The sequence below is a fragment of the Heloderma suspectum genome, chromosome 2 (genome assembly GCF_057233095.1).
Source record: "Heloderma suspectum isolate Gila_16-S chromosome 2, 16-S_ref, whole genome shotgun sequence".
In the NCBI taxonomy this organism is placed as follows: Eukaryota; Metazoa; Chordata; class Lepidosauria; order Squamata; family Helodermatidae; genus Heloderma; species Heloderma suspectum.
This window is the reverse complement of record NC_139459.1, coordinates 2555485-2572680: the sequence shown is the minus strand read 5'-3', so window position 1 is coordinate 2572680 and position 17196 is coordinate 2555485. Positions and strand designations below refer to the sequence as shown.

Here is a 17196-nt window from a genome sequence, read left to right as displayed (position 1 = left end):
AGTAAAACAAGACAGTCACTGCCTGCAGGCTGACTCTCTAAAAAGGGATGATGTGCACAAGGAAAAAGGGATGGGGAGGGAAGAGGGGGAAAAATAGGTCAGCAGGGCTGGTGGAGTGGCCCCCTTCCTTTGCTCAGGAGCTTAGCCCTGCTGCGGTGAGTCTTAACTCATGGGGGGGGGGAGCCACTATTCCATGTATTAATTAATTTCACTGTCAGTGTATTGATTATTTCAGCAGTCCTGCCCTGGAGCACTGGTGGCAAATGCAGTGCAGATGTGACAGCCCCCAGACGTCCATCCCCTGCGTATGCCCTTGCCAGAGGAAAAAAAATGTTTCTCTCTACATTCATTTGCAAGCAAAGAGGAAAAGAGAGACAGTCCAGATGAAACTGGAGTCACAGAATTGTGACCTCTAAAGCTCCTTCTCCTGCCGTAAAATCCTCTCCCAAACCAGCTCATAGCTTCTCCCCACTACGGTATCCAGGATGCATAGCCTGGGCCACCCTTCTCCAACCATTTCAGGTGTGTTGGATGAATAATGGGAATTAGTCCAACACATCTGGGGGACACCAGGGGGGCATCTCCACCAGCAATGTACTCCGAGCAGGCTGCGTGTGGAGGTTGTTAGGGATAGATGACGTCGTGGCCATCCCGCAGCCCCACCAGAGCTCATCAGGGAAAAGCCGGATTTCCTGAGACTGCTTGCAGTCCGATTCTTTTCCTGAGGTCGGGTTCTCCTCGATGTAGTTACTGCGTGCCCCACCCCCACATTGACCTCAGCTGTGCTAGCCCTGCCCAGGGGTGCCTTTCACCGTGACCCCAGCCAAGGGGTGTTCCCTGTCTCCCGACTGTAGACCAATTAGTGTCTACTCAGAAGGAACTCCCATTGTGCTCAATGATGCTTTCCCCCCAAATGCACACATTGGAACCAACTCTTTTGCCCCTCTGTTAAAGCGATCCGGCGCACCAACGGGTCAGGAGGCTTGGGGCTGGTTGCGAGGCTTCTTTCTTATTTATTTATTTATTTCATTTCATTTCTATACTGCCCAATAGCCGAAGCTCTCTGGGTGGTTCACAAAAGTTAAAACCAAACAACACGCAATAAAACAATTTAAAATATATAGAACATTAAAACCACAATATAACAATACAACCACAATAAAACCTAGCAGCAGTACAGGAGTTTAAAATACAGATTTAAAACAGCAAAGATAAAAATTTAGAAAGCTAAAATGCTAAAATGCCTGGGAAAATAAAAAGGTCTTCACCTGGCGTCGAAAGGAATACAATGTAGGCGCCAGGCGAACCTCACTAGGGAGCTCATTCCAGAGCCAGGGTGCCACAGCAGAAAAAGCCCTCCTCCTAGTAGCCACCCGCCTCACTTCCTTTGGCAGGGGCTCACGGAGAAGGGCCGCTGAGGATGATCTTAAGGTCCGGGCAGGCACATATGGGAGGAGGCGATCCTTCAGGTAACCTGGCCCCAAGCCGTTAAGGGCTCTGAATGTTAACACCAGCACTTTGAATCAGGCCCGGAAATGGACTGGCAGCCAGTGCAGCTGGAACAGTACTGGCGTAATATGAGCTCGCAGGCCAGTCCCTGTTAACAATCTCTCCCTAACGTGCACATTGGAAGCCAGTACTTCGCATCTTCATTTGGGGGAAAGGGGGGGAAGCCTGGAGGCCTGGGGGGGAGCCTCTCTTATCGGTTGAGCAGCCCCTGCCACTCAGATGACGTTCACTCCAACCCCCCCTCGAAGTGAAGCAACTTAGAATGGTGCGATGCACTCCCTCATGGAACCCAGCCCGGACCAAAAATGGCTCCTAGAAAAATGCAGGTAAGCCACTCCCTCCTTCTCCTTCTATTGTTGTGGAGACACAGCCCAAGGTGGGGCAGGCTGGCCTAGGAATAATGCAAGAACTTTTGTTTATTTACTACTAATCATAACGTTCATTAACAAAACTGTGAAGGTCTGAGGCCTACAGGGGCAATGGAGAAAAGGACAGGCTTAGAGGCCTGGAGTTTTCTGTTGGGAGGGGGCAACCCTGAGTGAAGTAGTTTAATTTCTCCACTTAGAATCATAGAATCATAGAATAGTAGGGTTGGAAGGGGCCTGCAAGGCCATCGACTCCAACCCCCTGCTCAGTGCAGGAATCCAAGTCAGAGCATCCCTGACAGGTGGCTGTCCAGCCTCGTCTTGAATGCCTCCAGCATGGGAGAGTTTGAAACTTAAGTTTCATTTCTTCAGATCTGAAGCAGTACTTTTGGTTTTGGGGGAGGAGGGTATATAAATAGAGCAAGAGAGAGAGAGAGAGCCAGTAAGAGCACAGACAGCCAGAGCCTGAAGAGTGGGCAGGAAAAAGCAGCCTAGAAAAGTCTAAGGACAGCTAGGGTAAAAAACATGCAGTTTGCAACTTTTTTCTTCTTTCAAAGCCTTTTGTATCACTCAGCTCTGTTGTGTAAATACCTGTAGTTGTAATTCGTTTGCTTTAAAGCTACCTGTAAACCCCAGGTGTCTGGCATATCAGTCACCCCACATCTACAGCCTAAGCCCCATGTTCCTGGGAAGGGGAAGTTTAAAAGAAGGAAGGTGGGGCAAGAGATCTTGAGGAGGCAAGAGATACTTACGGAGCTGCTCAGGGGGTCCAGGTCATAAGGGGAACCCTGACAAAAACAATCCTATTGTTATGTCTGCTGGATGTGATAGCATTGCTGACCCTAAACTCCTTTGTTGGCAGTGGTCTGTAATGGGAAAATGACAACACCAGCTTAGCAATCTTTACACCAAGGGTGGGCAACTTGAGGCCCTCCAGATGCTTTGGCCTATAACTCTCATGATCCCTAGCCAGCTAAAGCCAATGGTGGGAGATCATGGGAGTTGTAGGCCAAAACATCTGGAGGGCCACAAGTTGCCCAGCCCTGCTTTACACTGACAGGACTCCACCAGCACTAAGGGCTATTCCATGGGGGGCTGCAGTAAGCCACTCAAATTTGGGGTTCTAACTCCACAGATCTCTATGGCAATCTTGAGCTTCTTGGATTCTTCCTGCTTAGCTTGAAGACCTCTGGGTTTGGAGGAACTGCTGTGGCACCCTGGGGAAGGAAAGCAAAGCTATCAGAAGTGGTGCTTCTTTGCAGCTTGGAGTGTCTGAGCCTCAGCCCAGAGGAGAACGGGGGGGGGGGGGAGCTTTAACCTCTGGGAGAAAGCTGGCAGTCAGAAGGAACCTCTGGTTTGGGGAGACTCATCCCTCTGGGACAATGCTCTAAATGGGAGATGGTCCAGAGGTCGACAATCAGCACACAAACTAATGGCCGCCAATAAAAGTAATGAGGAATCACAAGAAAATCACACATAAAGACATTCAAGAGGCATAAAATGAATGACAAATTCTGCCCTAATGCTTGAAGCCTCAGAGCCAAGATGGGCTATTACACAGGCATCTTATCCCTCACTTACATCTGCTAGATGGGTAGGAAGGGATTGCTCCTCAGCTCCCTTAGGCCAGCAGAGAAGAAGGCCATGCCATCCAAACCATTGCCAGGGTAGCGACAGGCTCCCACCAATGCAAGGGCACTGCCGTTGTGACTCACTGGTAGGACCCCACCAGCACAGAGGAGAATCAGTGGAGGACCAGGCTTTCGTGAGAGGGGTCAGCCCCTTCCCTGACGCCTGCAGAACACTGTGCCTGCAGGAGAGCTGGCATCACTTCAAGCAGTTCCACAGGAGTCCACGGAGAGGCCCAGATAAATGTCCCCCGCTTCCTGCCTCCCTGTGCTCACAGCCACAGCGCAGGACAGGATTCCAACGGGCACTGGACCCAATCATTGCACGGCAGCAGCAGTATATCAGCCCGGCTCTCTGTGGGGACATTTGGCCTGGGCTACGTGGCTGGGAGCCCTGGCCCCATGCATGGGTCAGGAGAAGGGAGGGTGCATGTCACAGACAGGGCCCCAAGAGCCCAGAAAGGCCTTGTCAGGGGTCTCCTTCTGCCTGCTCCTGTGGCTGAGTCGTTGGCGTGATATTTTGTGGCAGGGAAGGCCACATTCCGGCCGTGCTGCCTCTCCCTTTTCCCATCTAAACTGAGTGCTTCCAGCAGGAGCCTCCAGAAGGTGGGCTGTGCCTCATTCCCATGTGCCCAGGGGAAGACATGAAAGCCTCCTCCTCCTCCCCAGTGTGGCCCTTCTGCAGGGTGAGGCCTCCCATTGGCCAGAGCCTTTGTCTCTGTAGCTGGATCCTAGGACTGTGAGTACATCTCAGTGTAGGGCGACCGTTTCTCCTACTTTGCAGAGGACAATCATCTGTTCAAAGGGCTGCCAGAGGACAGTCCTCTATGCTGAAGGCATCCTCTGGTCAAAGGACCCTCCAGCCCATGCCCCGTTTCAAGACAAAGAACCCCAAGAAGGGAGAGCAGCAGGGGCCCTGAGGTTGCACATGAGGCTTAGCACCCGGACAGAAGACCGGGGAGGAGGCACCCTGGTCACGTGGTCACATCTACGGTGAGATGGATTGTAGTTTTTATTGAAATTTTGGTCATTATTTCCAGATTTGTATCTCTCTCTCTATACATCAACACATGCAAATTGTATGTAAATCCATGTCTTTTGTCCTCTGTTTTGAAGATACACAGGCCATCCCCCTGGCCCCTGCTGCCTCTTACAGCAGTATGCTTAGCCCTGGTGACAAATTGTCTGCCATAGACTGACCTTCTTGTCCCCTTTTGGCCATCTCATTTGTTATTTTTAAGGAGAAAACATGGACTTTGAGCACCATTATTTCAATCTGTTTGGTTTACAAATTGGTTTGCTTGGTGTTTGTTACCTTTCCTTTGCTGAAAGTTTGGAGCATCAAAGCAAACCGAATATCCAATTAACCTCTATCACATGCCCAACCATCCACCAGCCTTCACTCAACAGGGCAACTGCTTCCTCCTGGTTTCCTTGAATTCTCAAAAGTGGTTCAGCAGCACAGACAGACCCTTTCTGGCACCTGTCTTCCCCACTGGGATGGCTCCCCACCATTCACAGAGATTGGTGAGAAATCCACCACACGCCAGCTGGCCTATTTCATGCAAAATGGCACTTCAGCCCAATCCACTTCCTTGGCTCAGCTACGAAACAAAAGGGCCATGACTTTGTCTATAAATCTTGCTTTGTCCTCAGTCATGTAGCAGGTCCCCATTTTAGCATTTTAGAGTTCTTGGCTGGAAAAAGGTGGGCGGGTGGGGGACAAGCAAGGCAGAGTCTCTGTCCCTGGTCAGCCCACAGCCTGGCAGATCCCCTTGGAGCCTGCCCTTCTCCTGGAATATCACTGAGGCAGGCATGATAACCAGAAGGGCTGGTGCGGCCCAACTGCCATCGCCTCTTCAGCTTACTCCCTTCCTGGATAATGTGGACTTATCAGTTGTCATTCGTGCTTGGACAAGCTCAAGGACCAACCGCATTGAGGAAGTCCCTCTTCAAAAAGGCTGACCACAAATGGTTTGTAAAAACTGGTGTCCGTGCTTTCTGTTCAAATCCCTTAATTCAAGGAGTTTCAGTTCTAATATTTTCATTGCAGTATTTTATCAAGGATTGTTTTTATTGGTTGTAAGCCATGTTTCAATCACTGCAGAAGGTTTAGTGAAAATGTCTAAATAAATAAAAGTTATGGGAGGTGGGAAGAAGGTGAATGTGGGCCTCAGAGATGGAACAGAAAGGGATGTTTTGAGCACAAAGGACGTAGGGTGAGAAGAGCAGAAGCCGGACATTTGAAGGGAGCTAAAATGCTGCTGTGGCTTATCGAGGAGTCAGTAGAAAGGAGAATAACACCCCAAATCTGCTGAATTCGTTTGCAGAGGGGAAGGGTAGGAAGAGATGGCCAGTGTGCTGCTGGGTGGTGTGTAGACAAATCTCTTGGCTGTCGGGAGAGTCTGATGTAGGACACGCAAGGATGAAAGCATCCTCCAGCTCTCTCAACCCACCACCAATGCTGTGGCACAAACGCACCCTGCCTGCGGCCTGCATGCACTTTCTCTCAAGAGCAAAGGCAGTTTGGGTGACACCACCAGCCAGCCATGAGGCAAACTGGTGTGGCAACTGGTGTCTCCTCCTTTTGTTCTCTTTCTCTATCCAGCCCTTTGATCCAGGCTAGTGACGTGCTCCTTGGTGCCTCCATAGGCCTCACCTGGGCCTCTTCAAGGCCTTTGTTGAATGGGAAGAGACGAAGAAAGGAGCCCCCCTGCCCACCACATCCCCAAGGAACACCCTCTCATCTTCGTTCTGCCTTTCAAGCCTGTTCCAAACATGTTTCAAAAGGGTTGCTATGGAAACACTGGGACAAGGCCCTTTGGATTAAAAAAATCCCTCCCCAAAGGGGGTACGGGCACAAAAATGGAGTCAGCCTTGTGAGCAGCTTAAATGAGTGGCAGAAGCAAGCAGGGGAAGCCCATTAGCAAACCCAAAGCCCCCCTCCATCCTTACCCCCATCTTCTGTCCTAAACAGCAGAAGCTGCTGGTCTAGAAATGGGGCTCCTTTTTGTGGGCTTTTGTGCAGAACAGCCCCCCAGATCCATTCATTTGGCCTGATCCCAGGCCAGCTGTTCAAGATGGCCAGAGCTAGGCCTCACGTAGCAGAGCTCAGGGAACACGTTCGTGGGGTGGCCAGGTGCCCTGCTTTACAGAGGACAGCTGACTACTTTGGGGAGCTGGCAGGGGACGGGCCTCTATTTGAAGGTACCTTCGATGTGATAGGCTGTGACAGAGAACCCAGAAGCTACACCATTACCACAGCTGCCAGTCCAAGCCTGGTTTGAAGTCAAAGGATCACATGAGGAAGAGCAGGCTGATGAAGATGCCCATCAGCACTTAGCACTGACAGCAGACCAAGCAGGCACACAGCTCACCTGATCACAGGCCTCTCCGCTATGGTGATATGTCTGGTATACCTATTTAAACGATTTGTACATGCATGTTGGTATCCTCTTTTGTCCACTTTTCTAGTGATGCATCTCCTCGTTTCCAGCAATGCAACGTGTCCACCCCCACCAGAACACTGCACTATCGTGCCTTTATTCAAACTTCTATGCTGCTCTTCCTTCAATGCACTGAAAGCAGCTTACCTGGCGCTCCCAGGAAGCCTCCCCAATCCAGGCACGCACCAGGCTGCTTAGCTCTGAGGCAGCAGGCAGTGGCAGGCACCAAGCATGCACCCTTCTCTGGCCAGAGATGGGTCGCCTCATCTCAAGATGGATATATCACTCAGCTGGGGAAGGTTCTCAAGGGGGCAGTTTAACATGAGAGATCTTCCCTATCAATAAAGGGTTAATATATTTGGCTCTTTCATTATAGCAGGGAGGGGAGAGAGGTTTACAAAATGATGGGTGGTGCAGAAAAAGCGAATGTAGAGGACCTTCCAGAACGCAAAGTGTCACTTAGTGGAATTGATGGGTGGTGCATTCCAAACAAATAGAAAGGAAACACTCCTTCAACACAGCACATAATGGACTTATGGAAATCATTGCTACAGGATGTGGTGACAGCATCTAGTTTAGATGGCTTTCTTGGTGGCCACGTTCAGGGGCTGTACACTCTGGAGACAAGTGGCTTTCTCCACTGTCCTTATGAGCTGCCAACAGAGGACAGCTAGAGAGCATGCAGACATATTGTGCTGGGGAGACCAATTCATCACAGCACTGGAGAAGGGCTGGCTGTGCTCTCTGTTTGAAGCGGTGCCAGTACAGGATTGCTGTGGCCCAAGTGACGGTGGGTTATGTGCGGGCAGAGTCTGCATCGGTTTGCGTTGGAGGAGGGCCAGGCACAGAACAGAGAAAGAAGCCGGGAGCCATGTGCTGTGGCACTGGCCCACGCTGTCATACCATCCTGGCTAAAGAGGAAGAGTTTGTCGCACGGGCAGTCTCACAGCCCTAAGGAAAAGGCCTACCCAGGGAGCTCTTAGCCACGCTGGGCGGGATCCAGGAAAAGGAGATGGGCACCTTTCCCCACGGAAGGCCCCTGGGCTCACCAGGGGAAGCAGAGGCTCCTTTGTCCTCGCTGCCACAGGGTCAGGCAGGAGCTACCTTGGGCAAAAGAGCCTCATCAGCGGTGCCCTGATCTCTGAGGAGCGCGCCAGGGGAGCGCCAGGCCAGTCCCCCATGCTCCAGATGGCCTCCCCCGCTTGCCGTGAGCCATCCAGCCCAGGGAGGGATCTCCCGCGCTGGCGCTTTCTGAGAAAGTGATGCGTTCACCTGTTGCAGAACCCAGAGTCAGAGAGACCACAGAGTGAAGGAAAAAGAGATTCTTTATTTAACGCGCGGGCTTAAGGCTGGAATCATTTCCAAAGAGCCAGAAGCCCCGATTTACATTAGCACATTGGTTTTATAGACATTGTGACACATATGAAACGGCTCCTCCTCCCCCTCCCGCATGGGGTTGCAATCCTCAACATTTTTCCTCCTAGCACTATTGTTTATAATACAAGAACTGGGTTATAGGGTAGCCATGATAGGGAGAGAACAGAAGAGAACAGCAGAGAACAAGATATACAATTATATGACCTTTGACAAGATAAGGAATTCCTGTGTCTCGTCAGCTTACAACAATATATTCAAGGGAGAAAGAGCTCAGCAAGAACATGAAGCATGAGACTGCATGAGGCTACTTAGTCTGACCCCCGATATGGCTGCTACATTCCCCCCTTAAATGCATAATTTCATTACAATTATAGCATTTCTGATAACCATACAAAGCTTTTTGTGACATACATATTACTTAGCCTCTTGTTGGGCTATTAGAGCATAGAGGGCAGCAGTTTTACTAGCTGAGACATAAAACAGATTGGTTAAAGCGCATAAGACAAGGAACGCAGAGACATAACAGAACTTTTATGAACAATACTGATAGAATTAGGATGAACAATGCTTTTAAGCCAGCTAAGATTTGGAAGCCAAGGGGTTAACTAATTGAGCTAATTGTTTTGTCTTATTGTTTTGTAAGCTACTATATTGTGCAGCTTGTTGATCTGTTCATCTACAGCATTGCCATTATCAGTTAAGTTAAAACAACAGAGCTTTTGGTGTGTCTCACAACTTAAATGATGAAGAAGGAAGAGGTAATCTATACCAGCTCTATTTTCTAGAACTGCACCTCTTAGATCACGCAGCTCTTTATTTAACAATGACAATGCTCGTGAGGTGGCATTTATGCTTTTGGCTAAGGTGCAAGCTAACCAGTTGTTCTTTAGACCATCAGCCACGGCTAAACCTGGAACCTCAACTAGTGACATTGCTAAGGCCAATTTTTCTGAGTCAGAATATAACTGCACATGACTATTACAATTTTTAGTTAGTTGGAGTGCTCGAGGCTGCCGTTGACGGATTTTCTCGGGCTACAGGGGAAGAATTGGCACCAGTTCAATTGGCGGCTGAGGCAACATGGGTGGTTATCAGACAAGTTGGCAGGAATGAATGACCAAGTGCGGGAATTACATGTCTAAAACCATCCATGAGGCAAAAGTATGTGGGCATCATTAAAAGATATGTTTTGAATTTTATTACAGTGGAAGGGGGCCAGGGATAGCTTTATTTTCTGGAAAAAATTTTGACAATTAAGCATTCGTGCACACGTAGCATTTGTTTCAGCAATGATGGGGGTGCGTAGAGTGAACTCTGTAGGGGGTAGGATCTTTGCAACCACGCCCCAATTAGCATTTTGGGAATAAGTTAAACTTACACCATAAACTTTTAACATGGTATCTTTTTGAATTTTCTCAGGATGTCTACAGACAGGTATTAGGCAAGAGCTAATAAGCCTGTTTGCAGGTATACCTCTTGGCAAACAAAAAAGTTTTACTCTCGTGATGTTAGCCAGGTGAAGCCAGTAATTATCAGCAAATCACTGGGACAAACTTTCTCTTTTTGCACCTTATTAAGGAAACACAATGCAACACTACTAACACTACAACACGCATGTTTGATCTTCTTTGGGATCTGACCGTACGCTGGGCAGCTATTCACCTGGCAAGCTGCAGTAGGGTCTAGTCCCCTTCTTCAATTCTCCAGTTGCAGGTCTGACCGTACGCAGGGGGACAGTTTCCCGGTGTGTCCACAGTAAGGTCTAGCCTGAGTCTTCTTACTGCTTTTTCAGAATGATTTTTAAAGGATTTTAAGGATTTTTGTTTACAGTCTATTCTCCCCGTCTCGCTGTCTTGACTCGTGTCCAATGTATCCAGGGTTTAACTCCAGCTGCTTTCATAGCTGCGGGGATGGAAAGTATGACAGTTTTCAGTCTTCTCTATCTGGGAGTCAAAGGGTTATTTTTTTCTCTTTAACTCATACTTTAACTCTTGGTTGGAAAGGATGAACTTCTGTGATGGGAATGGCTTATTTTCTAAGACAAAGCGACGCTGGGCTTGAAGAACTTTGCTCAGTGTTTGAACTTCTTGTTTAAGGCTAACGTTTGATTGCTTTTGATGCTGCTCCAGTGTCAATTATGAAGTCAATGTCACGGCCCCTCTCAAGCTGTCTCCCTCTTCGCCCATTCTGGCCCCTTTGGTTTTCTCCTTTGTGCATTTGATTTATTTTATTTGGGCATTCATGCCACTAATGTCCATCTTGTCCACACTGGGCACACTGGTTCTTTTTTAAGAATCTTCTGCCTCTGCCGGGTCTTCTTTTTTTTCTTTTTTCGTTTACGTCTTCTTGGGCCTCTGGGTCGAGGGGGGTGTACTGGCGATAGGCATTTGAAAGATGCTCCAAGTACGCTCTGGGGCCTCGGTGGCACCTTGCAGCACTTTAGACACTTTGGTCATATTAATTGACTTCTTCATACCTGCTTTCATGGCTTTTAACAGCAGGGTTTGATACTGGGTGAGGCGCTCTAGCCGCACTTGTGTTTTGGGATTCTAGCGAGGGGGGGATTTATTTATAAGGAGACTTTATTGGGTAACTTACAGCACACAGGCGTACTTAATGGTTGGATCAGACAGCTTCTCTGAACCACGAGCTATTGCGCTAAATGGGTTTTATACCATACATGTTACCCATAACACTAGCAAGCATTTTCAGCATAGGCTAGAAGTGTTTGGTTCTCAGGCACAGCTTCCTGTAAACAACTTCGCTTCCCAAAGTGCTTGATAACACTTTTTATTTATTAGTATGGGAAGACAAATTTTTTCTTTCTTTTGCTTTCTTTTTCTTTGCTGATCTGCCTGTATTGCAGATCATGTTTCAAACTTTTTATATAAAACTTTCTGCTCCATGCACCAGCCTTGTCTCTTTATTTGTCTTTTTCAAGTTAAACTTACTTAAACTTTTCTGCCTTACACTAGTCCCACTGAAACACATTTGGGATAGGCTCTTCTTCTCCTTCTAGTTACATTTTCTTCATTTTAAAGAACTATTACATTATTGTGGCTACTTTACCCCAGGTAATAAGCTCTAGGCACAATCAGCTGCTTTTAATTTACCCTGGGGGCAACTATGGCCACGCTTCTTTTTTACAAATGTTTTTTCTTTGCCTTTTGCCTTTTCTTTTTCTCTCTTCTCTATCTGTCTTCTACTTTCTCTATTCCTTCTTTTCTATTTGCTTTTGTCTTTTCTCTTCGTCATCCATTGGGAACCACACTTAGTATCATTTGGAGTTGCAACTAACACTAATCTGCAAATATTACATATACTTTATGATATCTAAGAAATCATAAAATATACACAACAAACTTTTTCTGCAATTTAACACAATGAATGGAAAACACTTTTTGCATGGTAAGGCATGATGGAGCAGATCCAGCAATTATACTGCTCTTCTGGCTGAAAGCTCAGGGCTCATCAAAATCAAGGGACAGGCATACCCACACACACAAAGAGTTCTAGGTCACCATTTTTGCATCGGCAACTCTATGCTGCATGAATTCTGGCAAAAGGAAATCTAAAAGTCACAGATCAAACTTAGCCTGCTGTACACTGAGCTGACTACAAACATAGACACATGGTCTACAGCGATGAGAGTTCAAGTTTATCCAAAGCTTCACAGCACTGTCCATGGCAAGTCTTTGACAATTTAAAATTTTAGTTCATGTGCAGAGTGTCTCTAAAAAGCCCAGACACTGATGGAGGCAAACAGAGAAGGCTCTGGGCAATGAAGATGCGATGTTTCCAGCAAAGGCTCTCCACTTTTGCATCAGTTTAAAAAGGGAAAGTGTGGCCCTACACCCCTTCTGACAGACAAGAGCCTTTAACTTTTTTAGCAAGGCCTCTATCTAAACAGAGCGGCACAGCTCAGCTCTCTAGCTGTGACGCTTTAACTTGGGCAACTCCTCTGTAAATTTTATTTTACTTCTGTCAGGTTCTCTCACAGACATTTTAAAAACTTAGTCTTTTTTTTTTTCTTTTCTAACCTGGTACCCGAAAGCACTGAAACACTGAGTGCCGAAACTCAGGACGCTGGGGGTGATGGGCATCGCCTTATACTTGCATTTTTCAGGCAGCCATTAATCTTCGGGGAGGCGGTGGGGTGATTTGCAGGACTTCAAAGGCAAGCTTCTCAGTTTGTTTGTATTTGTAAATCCCAAGCTCAAAACAGGACATGATGAGGTACAGGGCCACCAAATTCTTGCTTTGGCATGGGCAACAAATAACTCGGGTCAGCTTTCTTCGCTGGGGTCTCAAACAGGAAAACAGTCTTAATTTAAAGTTGTAACATCACTGACAGCGTCAGCCAGCCAGCTACACAGATCTCATTGTTTTTCAAGACAGTTGCTCCAATATCTTCTTTTCTTCTCAATCAGGTTGGGTCTCCCAGCTTACACAGTTTATTGCAGCTTTCAGGAGCATGGAAGTAGCGTGATTTTGGCTTGGCCAGGAACATGCTGTCTGGTTTCTCGGTCTCTTTAGCACACACACTTAGGCAGTGTAACACTGGACACTCAAATCAGTGAGATTTCTTCATTGCAGGGAATCCCACGGCAAAAGCTTAATGGTTACGCTCTTCAGAAATCATATAGCTGATGGTCAGTAGCTACAGGCTCTATGCAATTTTAACACAGTTCAAAGCTAAACACGGTTACCTTGACAGAGATCTTCAGCGTGGTCTTTCCGCTTCATTCTGCTTTGGGACAGTCTTATGGCACACTTTTCACTCGAAGAGGGGTCTAGCCTGTGCTCTGGGGGCTGATTCTTCACCTTTATTTTCTATTTTGCCTTCATCTTCTGGGTCTTCATTTTCAGTTTCCATTTCTTAGGGATTTCATCTCAATTAGGCGAGGTGATGATGTTGCACAACTCAGAACGTTGTGGGCAATTTTCCTGCCCCCCCTCTCTCGGCGCGCTAGGCTAACAGCTACTTCTTCGGCCTTACACTCTCACGCTCCCACGCTTTGTTAAAAGCCAGACTGTCCTGCAACATTTTTCTAATTAACAGCCTCAGATCTTGTTTTTTTTCCTCTCAGCTCGACCTTGAGCTTTTTGCTGTTTTCTCTTTCTATTCTGAATCTTTAAAAAAACACCTTTTTCTTTCTTTGTTTGACATACATCTCAAGGGGGTGCAAGGTTTGCTTCCCCCACCACCCATAGCCTCCCTCCTAAATTGAAGACAGACACAATTAGGGAATGGGAATTGGTCAGTGAGGAAGGGGTCTCACTGGCCGACACAAGAGGATTTTTCACACCACGCACTTTGCTACTGGCCTGGGCACCCGGACGGTCAACGGTATGCGTCAGAAACCGCAGTAGCCACTCACACAATCATCAATCTCTCCACTACATCCATATGTCCCTGCCACCCACTTTTCCCACTTTTTACCAGAGCGGAAAACGGCTTCCCCAGCTTCCTCAGCTTCCTACTGAGTACTGGCGTGCTAGGTACTGGCGCCCACTCGGGGGTGTGATCAGGCCCCCCTTCTACCCGCAAGGAGTAGGTTCTTTTGTATACGTATACCACCAACACTGACCTTCTTCACAAGGCGGGGCCCTCTTTTTTTTGCCCGGTGGCCTTTCTCCCTAAAGGCGGGGCCCTCTTTTTCCCATATACTTGCCTTTCTCCTGAAGGCTTCCAATGTGGGTTTCAACTCAATTGCAGCTGTAATACAGGCAGGGCTCAAGTTCCTTCCTCCGCTTCCCAAGGTTCTCTTGCTGCTCGCTGCCGTTTGGGCGATCCCGGTGCAGGCTTTCTCCCATTCACTCGACAAAAAGGTCGGTGGCGCCAAGAAAGGGAGGCATGCGCCGAGCTCGTCTTCCCGGTGCGGCGATCAAGAGCAGGCAACTGCCACCTGTCTGGCTCAGAGCCTGCCACATCCGAGTCACGGCACCATTTATGTTGCAGAACCCAGAGTCAGAGAGACCACGGAGTGAAGGAAAAAGAGATTCTTTATTTAACGCGCGGGCTTAAGGCTGGAATCATTTCCAAAGAGCCAGAAGCCCCGATTTACATTAGCACATTGGTTTTATAGACATTGTGACACATATGAAACGGCTCCTCCTCCCCCTCCCGCATGGGGTTGCAATCCTCAACATTTTTCCTCCTAGCACTATTGTTTATAATACAAGAACTGGGTTATAGGGTAGCCATGATAGGGAGAGAACAGAAGAGAACAGCAGAGAACAAGATATACAATTATATGACCTTTGACAAGATAAGGAATTCCTGTGTCTCGTCAGCTTACAACAATATATTCAAGGGAGAAAGAGCTCAGCAAGAACATGAAGCATGAGACTGCATGAGGCTACTTAGTCTGACCCCCGATATGGCTGCTACACACCAACGCTCAGTTGTCGGAGCAAAACAAATTTCTGATACGTTTCAATCCAGCACCCCTCTTCTTGAGCTATTGATGACAACCTGCAGCTTATGAAGCAGGGACTCAGGCGAGGTAAGGTTATCGTGACCCTTGAGCTAATTCTGTGAACCTCCTGACCTAGTGCACCGCTGAGTGAGTGGCCCCTTCGCCCTGGAGCCCCGCTGCTGCTGCTCCAGGCAGCCTGTTGAGCACTTGCCAGAGGCCTGCCAGGAATTCACCCCATCATCCTCCACTCATGCAACGCGGCCGCCCTAGCTTGCCCCTGGGCAGATGCCACGAGCGACGCGCACGTTTGCGGAGCCTGTGGCGCCCCCTCGCCCCTCACAGTGGGAGCCGCCTCGGGCGCTGCTTGCGCACTGCTCTGTTCCACTCTGCATCTGCCAGACTCTTGTCTCAAGGCAGCACAAAATGCAGAGCATCCATTAGTGTGATTATTATTAGCCCGAAGTAGGGATGGATCGAAGCCTGACTGACTAATTAATTGGTAAGGGAAATGATGGATGATCAAGGATCGACGGGCCCGACAGGCCCGTCGATTGGTCCTTGATTTATCTGATGGATCATGTCGGGTTCCCATGTCTGCCCACAGCGATATGGGATTTCAGTTCTTGCTGAGAGCCTGTGTAGGCCATAGATAGAGCAGAAGCTGCAGGGCTGCACATGGAGAGCAAAGGCACAGGATGAGGCCATGGCTGGAGTCAGGGAGGGACCAGCGCAACTAGCCAGGGACCAGCCGGGGCAGGAGCTGAGCAGGAGCCATGGCTCAGGGGCAGTGCACTCGTGTTGCGTGCAGAAGGCCCCAGGCACAGCCCCTGGCATCTCTAGTCACAGGGATCAGGCAGCAGGTGATGGAGAAGGTTCTCTGCTGACACCCAGGGAGGCACCACCAGTCAGAGTCAACAACACTGGGCTGGATGGACCAATGGCCTGACCTGGTACACAGCACCTGGCTATGTTGCTCCATCAGTGATCACACAACTCACTCGAGCCCTTACGTACTGCTGGTGCAAGAAAGACTCCTCTTGGCTCTGCCTCCATAGGTGCAGCATCAGATCCTTGGCCCATCTAGCCCAGTACTGCTGACACTGACTGGCAGCAGCAGCTCTCCAGGGTTTCAGGCAGGAGTTTCTCCTGCCCTACCTGGAGGTGCCAGGGATTGAACCTGGGATCTTCTGCATGCAAAGCAGGGGCTCCACCACTGAGTTATGGCTGAAGTCAGACCCAGAACTGTACCAATTAAGCAGATATAATCACAGAGATGCAGAAACAAGCACAAACAGGGGCATCGTCAGCTTCCCAGCAACATCATTCCAGTCCACCAATATCCAAAGCTCAGAGTGGAGCTTTCAGCTCACATTCTCCCATGTGTGGAGAATGTGGAGAGGGAGACATTTTTCTCCCTCTCTCAAAATACTAGAACCCAATGGGGTCACCCCATGAAGCTGATGGGTGGGAGATGTGGGACAGATAAAAGGAAGGACTTCTTCACACAACACAGAGTCAAACTATGGATTTCGCTTCCACAAGACCTAGTGATGGCCACCAACTTGGATGGCTTTAAAAGGGGGTTGGACAAATTCATGGAGGAGAAGGCTATCAGTCGCTACTAGTTCTGATGGTTATGCGCCACCTCCATTATCAGAGGCAGTGAGCCTATGCACACCAGTTGCTGGGGAGCATGGGTGGGAGGGTGCCATTGCACTGGTGTCTTGCTTGGGGGTTTCCTGTGAGCATCTGGATGGCTGCTGTGTGAACAGAATGCTGGACTAGATGGACTCTGGGTCTCACGCAGCATCAGGGCTCTTCTGAAGTTCTCATGCTTTTATCTCAGGAAGGGCAGTGCAGTTTCTGTGCCTGACTAGCCTGCAGGTGGCTGTGATCCACAGGGCATTCCAACATCAACTTAGACCAGCCTTCCCTCCCTGGCACTCTCCAGATATGCTGGACTACAACACCCATCACTCAGCCAACACCCCATAAACCTGCTGAGTGGGGGCAGTGGGAGCTATAGTCCCACATATTGGGAGGGCTCCAGATTGGGAGGGCTCCACATTGGGAAGGCTCTTTTAGGCAATGAGGAGTCAAATGGTGCCTAGTGCCTCTGCTCACAAAGAGCTGGGTTGCTCTCAGGGCATCTGCTGGGAGTTTAACATTTTCCTGTCTACACATGCATGGGATTATGCCTTAAGTCTCTTTTTATGCAATTATTTTAAAATCTAAAAAATCAACATAATAAATTCACAACCTCATCCCTGAAACAACAGAACAACTAATAAAGGCCTGAAAGATATTAAACATTCCATGTTTAAACTCCATGTTTAACTTCATGACAGATCAATGAATACTGCCAAATTTCTTTTTAACATCTTGGCTTGTTTGCTCAAAACTCGCAAAGCTGGACTGCGGTGGACTCGTATGCAAAGCATGTGAACAT

The 17196-nt window shown here is 48.4% G+C and overlaps 1 protein-coding gene and 1 long non-coding RNA gene across 3 annotated transcripts in view; both read left to right on the top strand.

Moving 5' to 3' along the window:
• Positions 1-17196, top strand: part of LOC146351847 (uncharacterized) — a 1244848-nt gene that overhangs the window by 176443 nt on the left and 1051209 nt on the right. The window contains exon 2 of the long non-coding RNA XR_014787475.1: positions 11400-11841. This is a non-coding gene — a long non-coding RNA (uncharacterized LOC146351847). The remainder of the gene's footprint in view (positions 1-11399; positions 11842-17196) is intronic.
• Positions 1765-7306, top strand: LOC146351864 (uncharacterized). 2 transcript variants are annotated; one of them, XM_084831997.1, is made up of 3 exons: positions 1765-1835; positions 4287-4495; positions 6111-7305. In XM_084831997.1, the coding sequence occupies exons 1-3, from the start codon at positions 1815-1817 to the stop codon at positions 6427-6429; spliced, it is 549 nt and encodes a 182-aa protein (XP_084688123.1). In that variant the 5' UTR covers positions 1765-1814; the 3' UTR covers positions 6430-7305. The 2 variants fall into 2 exon arrangements, 1 of the variants encoding a protein (XP_084688123.1); XR_014787327.1 differs by lacking the exon at positions 1765-1835 and having other exon boundaries at positions 4277-4495; positions 6977-7306.

What these genes read in the sequence shown, in the direction of transcription:
- LOC146351864 (XM_084831997.1), top strand. Translation starts at nt 1,815, where the DNA reads ATGGCTCCTAGAAAAATGCAG. An exon ending in TGGCTCCTAGAAAAATGCAG is followed by an intron (nt 1,836 to 4,286) that starts GTAAGCCACTCC and finishes CCTACTTTGCAG; the next exon opens with AGGACAATCATCTGTTCAAA. An exon ending in GTCACGTGGTCACATCTACG is followed by an intron (nt 4,496 to 6,110) that starts GTGAGATGGATT and finishes TTCTCTATCCAG; the next exon opens with CCCTTTGATCCAGGCTAGTG.